The 10622-nt window shown below is 41.0% G+C and overlaps 1 protein-coding gene across 2 annotated transcripts in view; it reads left to right on the top strand.

Moving 5' to 3' along the window:
• The first annotated feature begins 1406 nt into the window (after positions 1-1406).
• The window catches only part of smg6 (SMG6 nonsense mediated mRNA decay factor), a 12942-nt gene continuing 3726 nt past the window's right edge, over positions 1407-10622 (top strand). Inside the window, exons 1-15 of one of the 2 annotated variants that reach the window (XM_032534375.1) lie at positions 1407-1550; positions 2805-5217; positions 5373-5565; positions 5954-6064; positions 6237-6343; positions 6651-6729; positions 6891-7001; positions 7117-7332; positions 8053-8114; positions 8248-8393; positions 8587-8700; positions 9246-9405; positions 9680-9899; positions 10084-10260; positions 10431-10601. In XM_032534375.1, the coding sequence (XP_032390266.1) occupies positions 1460-1550; positions 2805-5217; positions 5373-5565; positions 5954-6064; positions 6237-6343; positions 6651-6729; positions 6891-7001; positions 7117-7332; positions 8053-8114; positions 8248-8393; positions 8587-8700; positions 9246-9405; positions 9680-9899; positions 10084-10260; positions 10431-10601 (4371 nt within the window). In that variant the 5' untranslated portion in view covers positions 1407-1459. Of the gene's footprint in view, positions 1566-2804; positions 5218-5372; positions 5566-5953; positions 6065-6236; positions 6344-6650; positions 6730-6890; positions 7002-7116; positions 7333-8052; positions 8115-8247; positions 8394-8586; positions 8701-9245; positions 9406-9679; positions 9900-10083; positions 10261-10430; positions 10602-10622 lie in introns of both variants that reach the window. The other variant, XM_032534376.1, reaches the window with a different exon arrangement.

Raw genomic sequence — 10622 nt, 5'->3', positions numbered from 1 at the left:
ATATCATGAGTAAAATCAAATCCTGTGCAATTCAAAACATTTTGAAATATACAGAAAAAGTAATAAATAGAAGAAAAAAAATCTTTTTAAAAGCTAAAGAAGTTGGGTTAGACAAAAGTAAATTCTACTACTGTAAGAAGTAATATGCAAACACATATGTGTAGACATATCTGATTACTTTGCCAAAGAAGTGAGCCATACAGCAATTTGGATGAATTATTAAATGACATGATATAGTAGCCTGTATGGAAAAAGAAACGGTTTGGCTCTGGATGAAGAATCATGTGTGGGAGATTTATAGATTAATAGGAAGGACATGATACTCTGTCCCTTTAATTTGGTGTTGCTAGGGAAATGAAGCTGTTTACTCTAGCATCAGCAACAATGATGATGTCAGCCACACAAAAACACGCACTACCCAGTCATATGTTTCTGTCCCCAGTTTCTGGAGTCTCATAATCCCTCTCCTTGCAATTTGTCAGTTCAAATCAAAGTCATGAGTGGAAGACATGAGAGAAAAGATGTGACAAGAAGGAGATATTTCCCTTTATTCACATGAATAAGGCTACTTACATGGAAAACAAAAGAAGATGGGCGAAAGTTTGATGTTGGACCGGTCCAAAGGGTTAGGACAGTTGAGCTAATGATGGGAATAAGTAATCAATCCTGACATCTAGTGGCTATTGTTTGGAATTGAGGGTGTAAATGAAGGATATCAAGGGTTGTCTGTGTCTTTATGTGTGGACCTTTAAGCGCCTTCCAACAGGCCTCATATGTGTAGGTCAAGGCCTACATAAGAATTACATAACCACACATTTTAGACTTAAAAACAGTGGGTGACACTGTAACGTAAATTGTTTATTAAGATTCATTTGATTTATTTACAAGGTATACGCACATGGCAATATGCCCCTATTATGCTCTCTATAAAAATAAAGAAATAAAGGGATTTCTGGTAGAACAGGCAGCAACTTCATTTTTAAGATAACATTAAAACAAAAGTGAATATAAATATAGCTAAGAGTAGCCTAAACATATTAAGTAGTTGCATTATTCTATAAGACTATGAGGACTTTTTGTTCTTCATTTGGCCTAAAAAGTTAAATTATTACTACTACTAGGCTACTATTAACTAGTAGTAGTAACGCTATAGTAGGCCTAGTAAGATAAAATAAGATAAAACTGTTGGCCAATTTAACCCGATGGAGATTGATGTGCTTTGTTGTGTAGTGCTACAATAATCAACAATTTCAAATGCAGGACTTTTACTTATTGGAATTATTCAACGTTAAATAGTCCGCTTCTTTTACCTAGATCTGAAACGGATTAATAAACCGTGTGCACAGTTTAAACTGGACGGTACTACATTTCCCGACAACCTTCGCAGCGTTGTCACTATATGTTTGATCCAGCTGGGCCACCATACTTACTTGTTGTGTTTGTTTTTAGAGAGCAAAAGATGGCGAACGAACTGGACAGAGTGCGAATCTCAGCTGCGGAACTCCGAGCTGAAGCGTCGAATTCAATCAATATTACTTACTGGCAGAAAGGTGAGAGGAAGTAAAGTACATGCTTGGAAGGAATACATTTGTGGAAAAAGTCGATAAATTGAAGCGAAGAAGTTTCCAAGTTAGATGAAAGTAGCCTATGGAGTTGCTAAGTTTGTAACCAGCTAACGTTAATGTTGTTAGCTAGCTAGCTAGTTAGCTGCTGTCTGCCTGTCCATTATTTGGTCCCGCGCAGTCTGTTTTAAAAACGCCTTCCTCAACCATAACGACACCAGATAATTTATGTGCGACTATTTTCACGATTTAACCCCTGTTGCTCATATTCGTACTGTTCTTTATATTTATTACCTTTACTTTATGTACATTAGTATTAGGACTGTGTCCGCTACGCTAAATGAAACGTTGAATGGTGTTAACGTCCTCATTAACGTTTTAGCTTGCTACATCCATGGTTACGACTGATTAACTCGACCTTTGTAATCTTTCTTAGCTAGCTAACGTTGACGTTGGAAAATTGTCTGACGCCAACCAACATTACCGATTTTTCCGTCGATGTTTATTTGTTTATTCCTATGTGAACTTTTTCACAATTCCAAACAGGGAATGCTTTCGGACATTAACTGTAGCTTGTTATTTCTGTTGGTAAAACGCTGTGAACAGATTATATATTTTTTTCTTGTTAATTTGTGCCGTGTTTAGTGGGGTAGCACTATTGTGTAAATATTCACACATTCCCCCCTAGGCTCTTATTTTTGTGACTTCGTCCCAAACAGGCAGAACTTCAGTTGTTGTTATTGATATAGTTTATTTTTTTATTGTCAACAAATCCCACTACATTCTGGTGTAGCCTATCTATTGATTGCCCACCATTGCTTTTCTCCAAAAGCTATGATTTAAAAAAGACATCAATTACACATTCCATTGCACTCGTTGACTGGTTTCTTTTTGATGAACACAGGGACTGTAATTTATTTTGAGGGCATATTAATCACAGCTGAAAATAGTTTCCAACAACAAATGCACTGTTTAAGTGATGTTTGATAAGAAATTACAGGGCCCAGCTGATCATGTCAAGCTATGTATTTGTAACCTATTTTTAAAGATTTCTGTTCATAATGAAAATTAAGTGGCAGAAACAGGTTAGAAAAGTCAGAAAGTACAGAGAGACAGTTTGAGGTGTTGTTGAATTTTTTTTTCTTCATGGGATCTTTTGACAAGGCAGAAACAGAAAATGTTGACCTTATTCTTTAATACCTATGCTCCATCTACTTTCTTTCTGTGTTTTTCATTCTGCAGAGGAGCAACAGGCGCATCACATACACAAGCAGCATAGGAAGCGTGACGGAAAGCATTCTGAACTTCAGCGCTACCAGACGGTAGCTGGTCATGGGCGGTGTCACCGAGACAGTGAGGAGGGAGACACAGGTCAAAGTGATCTCCTGGCTGCTGATTCACATGAACATGACCTACCATCACAGAGTGAGGAAAAGGGTGTCTCTGAAAAAGTTTTAGAGAGACACGGGTGTACATATGGTGGGGCAGACACTGACAAAAGAGATGAAGACAGAATGAGAGGTGATGGAAGTAACACTCAGAACTGTAGAAAAGGCAGCCACTCGCAATCTAAATCAGAAGCAAATCAAGAGAAAGTCTTCGTTGAAAATGACAGAGATGACCAGGAACCTGCTGGAGCTGCTAAGCCAACACGAAAAGCCCGCAAACCAGACAGAGAATTGTATCAACCCGGAAGCCGGAGGGGCATCCAAGGAAAGGACTCTGGAGTTGGAAAAGAGCAGGATAAGCCTCCCCCTAGGGAGAATAAGCAGAAAACTGAGCCAGAATCCCAGATAAGTGCAGGGGAAAGGGAGGGAACCAAAAAAACATTTACACAGAAGCAAGGAGGGAAAAATAAAGAAGCAAAAGGTACACAGGAAAAATTAAAATTTTCTAAATCCAGCGAGGCAAGCAGAAAGCAAGGAAGCAAAGATGTGGAAAAAAAACCATTATCGTCTGATGCTTCGGTGGAGAAAATTACTAGCAAAGTAGAAAAACTCAGTGTAAAAGAAAAGGGTAAAGTGGGATGTGAAGGCAAAGCCGTTGAAGAGTTAAGTTGCATGAGATGGGTATCAACCAACGAGGAAAGGAGAGGCCAAGAAGAAGGAACAAAAGAGGAGGAAGAAAAGGTAGAGAAGAGAGAAAAGGGAAACCGCAGGAAAAGGGGTGGAGAGAAGGAAAAAGAGAGGAACCAGGATTCCAGAAGAGAAGATGAAGCAGTTGGTGGAGGAAAGAGTGACCTAGCAAAAGTGGAGAAGGAAAGAGAAAGGAGGCAAACAGAAGCAGACAGGGACAACAAACCAGGTCAGACGGGAGCGACACACCAAAGCACAGGAAAAGAAAATCGCAGAGAAAGTAGAAGAGGAGACAACAACAACCGGCCCAGAGGTACTGAGAAAGATGCTAAGACAGAACGAGAAGCTGACGGGGCTGTAGAAAGAGGTGATAAAAACAAATGTAATGCAAACATCACAGCACCAATCTCAAAACGCTATTCCAAATCAGATATTCGGCGCTCGCGGAATCGAACTTGCAGCAGTAGCTCAGCCAGCAGTGTGACCAGCCTCGATGGTCCTGGAATAGGGGTGGATGTGGAGAGTACCAAGTGGCAACGCCTGCAGCCAAAGCACAATAACAAAGAGGGGAAGGCTAATAGTGGAGAAGGACGAAGGAGTCATTTACAAAGCTGGACAACCAATGGGGAATCATCTACAGAATCACTGGAAGGGAGTGAGATGAGTGACATAGCAGAATATAGAAGAAGGAGCAGAAGAGGTGGGGAACTAAGTGCAGAAAGGCGGAGAGAAGAAAAGAACACACCAAAGGGAAACAAAGGAGGTGGTCGGGGAATCTTAAGGGTTTCTCTAGAAAAACAGTCTGGTGTCGGGTCACATAGTGGTGTGTCAGAACATCACAAGCCAGGTTTGGTTCCTCGTGGCAGGGGTGGAGGTATCCTGGTGCTTCCGGCCTGCACAGACATCTCCAATTCACCTGAGGTTGGGCAAAGGCTTCTTTTTGGTGGAATTAGGGGAGGAGGAGCGGGCAGGAGTAGAGGAGGCAGAGGAGGAGGAGTTAGACGACTCTGGGATCCAAATAACCCCGACCAGAAACCTGCTCTTACCAGCACCCAATCCTCACAGCATTCATCTCTCCAACCGCCTATATATCTTCAGACAGGGACCGGATATGGACAACTTCACTTTCTGGACACAGACGATGAGGTAGCAGGCAGTCCTCCAGTCCCGCAGGGTGAGCACTTTCGATCCCAGAAGGTTGCTGCCATGGCCTACTACAAATTCCAAAACTCCGACAACCCCTACTGCTACCCCATGCCCGCCAACAACCCACATAGTCCCGGCACCACCACCAGTCAGCGCTGTCCGTATCCTTATCATATGGGGCCCTACCAAATGGCTCCCCCTAATGGTATGTACCCAGGCCCTGGTGTGGTTCAGTTCTGTGGGAGTTACAGGGGAGCAGGTTATTCCCAGCCTGGTGCAGGAGGTTGTTTGACACTTGAAGAGGTGGAGCAACAAGCCAGAGGGGAGCTGGGGAGGATGCTCAGGGCTGCAGATGCACAGGAGCTCCAGCTCAGTAACCTGCTGTCCAGAGACAGAGTAAGTGCTGATGGACTGGATCGCATGGCCCAGCTCAGGTGAGGATTTGGGGTTAAGATGTGTTTTAGTAGCATTTTTCTGTGTGTTTGGTTTGTTTTATTTTTATGTCTTGCACTACTTGTTTGGCTGCCAGATGCCCTCAACATAACTGAAATAGTACAGTCCTGTCCTGTTGTGCCCTTCTGTTTTCTAGAGCTGACCTTTTGGGGCTATATGAGCAGGTCATCCTGACAGACATTGACTTCTCAGATTCACAGAACGTGGATCAGGCTTTGTGGAAGAATGTCTTTTACCAGGTCATAGAGCACTTCCGACAGCTACTCAAAGATCCGACGTATGACAACACCCCTCATATCAGGAACATGCTTCTTACACTGCTTGATGAGGTAAGGAATGTACGGGAAATTCAGACAGTGATGTTATTGCAAGGGGGTTGCAGGATTCATAATATTGCTTGAGGATACATCCAAACAAGTGCTTAAAGTGTCTTTTGGCACTTGGATATACCGTTGTGCCCCTGCTTTGTATCTGGGTAAGCAGTGGAATCAGTATACCCAAAATTAGTATTGCATTAGATAATATACCCTGTGTATTTGAATGTTGCCTAAAGAATCTTGAAAATATTTGTGTCCAAAACCATGTTACGGCTTGAATTTCTTGTAGGGGTAATGGGCCACAATAAATTCATAATTTATGTTTATGAATAGGGGGACAGCTTGTAGAGAATACATTAAATATGTAACTTCACTTGTCCTTTGTATCTGTGTTTTACAGGGGGCATTATTCTTTAATGCGCTGCTTCAGAAGCTGCAGACAGTGTACCAGTTTAAGTTAGAGGATTACATGGATGGCATGGCCATCAGGGCTCGGCCATTACGCAAAACGGTAAAGCAAAACTTCTTTTGGTCTGTGTGCGTACTTAACATTTGTTCAAAGATTTATCAAGTAATGCATCTTAAAATCGATTATTTTTCCAATGTAACTGTCTAAACTGGGCAATAAAAATAAAATTTGAAACTCTGAAAATGTTTTTTCTCTTGCGTTTGTCTTTTTTAAGGTGAAGTATGCACTTATAAGTGCTCAGCGCTGCATGATTTGTCAGGGAGATATAGCACGTTACCGTGAACAAGCCAGTGATTCGGCCAACTACGGCAAGGCTCGCAGGTAGGCTGTAATTCAAGCATTCTCTAGGTATTGTGAAATGTATGAAACACGTTCAAGAGCACGTGTATATTGTTATTCAACGTTTGGTTTTGACAGAGTAAGAAGGCTACTATGTCAAAACCACAACAACCAATTTTTATTTAGTTCTGATTCATTTTTGAAGATACTGCTTAAAAAATATATGTATATGATCTATTAGATTAATACCTTACAATTTAAAGTAGCTGCAGACATTTTTAAAAGGATACATCTTCAAGAAAGTTTCTGTGACAGTATCTCATAATGACACATTTCCATTTTTCCGTAGCTGGTACCTGAAAGCCCAGCAGATTGCCCCCAAAAATGGGCGACCATATAACCAGCTGGCCCTGCTGGCAGTCTATACAGTAAGTAGGGAAGGTTGAGAGTTGGATATTTAAGAATTGGATAACTATAGTTGAGTAACTTAATTTGTTTGTGTGTTTGTGTTTAATGGTCTGTTTGCACCCACCCAGTGTGGGTCCTTTTGTAGTATACCTTACTCCTTTTCCACCTCCATAACTTACAGAAGCGGAAGTTGGATGCTGTGTATTATTACATGCGCAGCTTGGCAGCTTCCAACCCCATCCTGACTGCAAAGGAAAGCCTGATGAGCCTGTTTGAGGAAGCTAAGCGTAAGGTCAGACACAAACTTCAGTCATTAACTTGTGCCAAATAATTTACCTTTTTGTTTTTTTGGAGTAAAAACTTTAGGCAGCGAAAGTGCTTCTTGTTTACAGACTTTGTTCTTGTAGACAGAGCAGCTTGAGCAAAGGAGGAGGCAGGAGCATGAAGGCGGCTCCAGGGGCCCACCAGTAAGAGGAAGAGGAAGAGGGGAAGATGGCGCACGTGTGGAGATTTGGATTTGTCCCAGTGGACAAGCGGCAACCCCATCCTCACAGAGAGGAGGTCGTGAATCAAGCAGAGACTCTGAAAAGGATGGAGAGCTGGGCAATCTCAGCGCTAGTGATGTAAGATCCATTTCTTTCTTTCACCCTCTCATATTCCCATGCATACAATATAGAGTCTCACACAGCATATGCTGTTTTAGGTGTATGCACTCAAAGACACTGGTCTCTTTGCATATTTCTAACAGGTGTTTTTTATGTTTTTTCTAAACACTTAGACACTAGTGCCGGCAGATGTCTCACACACTGTTTTATAGAGAGTTTAATGTCTACTTCTGTCTTACTAATGTTTTCTTTTAATCACGGTTCCTAATAACTTTCTCTAAAACCCATGTTTCATTTTTTTGTTATTTGGCCCTTTTTTTTGTTTTTGTATAATAATTAACCATGTATTTATTAAGTGGAACAGGCTTTTTTCTTATGTGTTTATATGGGATATTTGGATTTCCATTTGTTCGCTGCACATTTTAGAAGGTACCAGTTTTTGACATGCTGTATAGCCGTTCCAGTGATTATACTAAGTAGTTTGAAATATACTACAAAAATGCAAGAAGTAGCTTTGTGCCATAACCATTTTAAGTTCTTTACTTTTAACACATCTATTTGGTCTGTACCTTGCTTCTCTTCACTATTAATCAGTGTATCCTGTTGAAAGAGACATCTGTGTGTTTATCCTCTTTGCTCATTTCAGCTTCAGTAGCTTAGCTTGTAGCTAAATAAATTTGTTGCGCAAATTAATAAATGCTTAATAATACTTTTCTTTATGCCTTCTTTCTTCTCCAGCTAAATAAGAGATTCATTCTGAGTTTCCTGCATGCCCATGGAAAGCTTTTCACTAAAGTGGGGTGAGTGATCTCATGTATTCCAGCTCTTAAATTCATAGACAATGAGTTTGAATGTATTATTTATTTTTGTGTGCCTTTTGCGTCTGTTTTTCTGTATTTGTTTTTTATTAAAGTGTATGTCATGCCCATACAGCATGGAATCCTTCCCTGAAGTGGCGAGCCGTGTTCTGCAGGAGTTTAAGACTCTGCTCCAGCATGGTCCTTCCCTACTGGGCAGCACGCAGATGCTGCAGATCATCACCATCAACATGTTCACCATACACAATGCTCACAGCAGAGGTGAGCACACACAGACACACACACTCAAACAATAAATAGTGCTTCAGAGCTTTAAAGCATTGTGTTTTATCTGCAGAATTATTACAAATAATTCTATTTTGATGCAGGTAATTATTACTCACTTGAAGAGCTTCAGTGGCTATTGCAGAGACAACAATAGTTGCTGTTTCAATTTCTTGTCTCCATTTATCAGGTGAAGAAGGAGAAGTGCGGTCCGTTTTACAAGAGCAAAGCACTGCCCTGGGTCTCGGCATGTTCGCACTACTGGTGCAGCGTTGCACAGAGCTGCTCAGGGATACCCCTGCAGGTACGAACACGGGAAGCTTCAAAAATATTTGATCAGCAGCCTTTATTGAAATTGTGGCTCTACGCCCACTTGAATTTAAGGTCAACATTATTCCTAGGGTGTTCTCTTCCAGATCACACAAACGGTTAAATGACAAGAATTACAATAGTACGATCCCACAGCACGTTGGTGGACATTATTTATAGAGCTCAATAGTAACGGTATATTTAAACATCCAGTCAACGCTGTCTTCTTTGTATCATCTACTACTCTTCTTTTAAAGAAAACACCATTGTCCGACTACATCGCTAAACACCAGTGGCTTGTTTATTTGAAAACGTCTGGATAAACTCCAAAAAATTGTTGTTTTAACTTTAAATAAAAATAATCATTACATCATTTTTTACTGTAAAAAGGGATGAGTTTTCTAAATTCATTTGGACTTAATATCTTGAAAGAACTATCTTTATTTGTAACATTTATTAATAACATTTTGTGAATTTTATTTTGTTTGTTTTACTATGAAGTGTTGTATTTAGAAAAAATAAAAAAAAATCTTTTTTTAGAACCAGTCCCCATGGCAGATGGAGAGGAGGGGCTGGAGGGGATGGTGAGGGTCTCTGCCTTCCCATTGGACCTTAGAGAACTGCTGCCAACTATCAAGGTCTGGTCTGACTGGATGTTGGGACAACCAGACCAGTGGAACCCACCACCGTGCAGTATAGAGTGAGTACTTTAAACCTGCAGTAAGATATTTTTTTAGCCTCTTGAGGTCAGTGGAAACACGTTGTGAACATAACATTGACATATCATCATGTATTAAATTAAATCTAAATTTTAAATAAAATGATCATAGTCACTTTAAGATACTATTGTTGGTTCTGCTCATGGCCTCTACTGCTACTTGGACATAAACCACATAACACCAACTGTCTTCAGACAGTAGTTCTTTAAACTACGTATTCCTCACCATTAGTTGTGGCATTTCTTCTCCATCAAGTTGCAGCCCTGATGTTTGGCAGTGCCTTGCTGACCTGTGTAACGTGCTGGCACGTGTAGACCATGAGGAAGTACCGCTGTACAAAGTCGACACTGAAGAAGTGGAGGGAGATGAGGAGTTGACTATGCTACAATTGAAGGAGGACCGGCTGCTTGCTGGCTTTGTACCACTGCTTGCTGCACCACAGGAACCTTGTTACACAGACCAACACACTGACATGGTAAGTGGAAAGTAAAGGCAGTATGTCCTTATATTTAAATACTGCAGCCCTGGTACATACTTACGGAATTACTGAATATTTGATTGATTATCCTTTTGTCACTGTCGGACTTCCAGCTTTTACATGTACTCCTTATTGTCCTATTCCTGTTCTCATTCACACATACTCTGTCCTCTTCCTTTAGGCAATAGCAGCAGACTGTAAGAGAGTGACGGTACTCAAGTACTTTCTGGAGGCTCTGTGTGGACAGGAAGAGCCTCTATTGGCCTTCAAGGGAGGCAAATACATCTCTGTGGCAACATCTCCACCTAACCACTCGATGGCTACAAGGAGCAGGCAGGATTCTCTAACAGAGAAAGAGGTGACTGTGTTTTTTTTTTTACTTCCCCTCTAATAGTATTTCCTTTTTTCTGATTGCACTTTTTTCACAAAACAATGTAAATTGAATCTTTATTGCAGTTCAGAACACATTGTTGAAAGTAGCAGAATCACAATAGCTGAAAACGTGTCTAATCTGTGTGTGTTTGGCAGGCTGATGATGTCATAGTCGAGGCAGATTCGTCTCTCTCCGTATCAGAAGAAGAAGAAGAGGAGGCAGAGGAGGCGGGAGACAGTGAGAATGACATCAGACAGCTGAAGGCGCGACGCCACGCCCTAACCAACAAACTGGCACAGCAACAGAAGCGCAAGGATAAAATACAAGTAAAACGGACGAATATGTTG

This window comes from Etheostoma spectabile, chromosome 13, assembly GCF_008692095.1.
Source record: "Etheostoma spectabile isolate EspeVRDwgs_2016 chromosome 13, UIUC_Espe_1.0, whole genome shotgun sequence".
Classification (NCBI taxonomy): Eukaryota; Metazoa; Chordata; class Actinopteri; order Perciformes; family Percidae; genus Etheostoma; species Etheostoma spectabile.
Note: the sequence above shows the minus strand (reverse complement) of the source record. Positions and strands in the feature narration are given on the sequence as shown.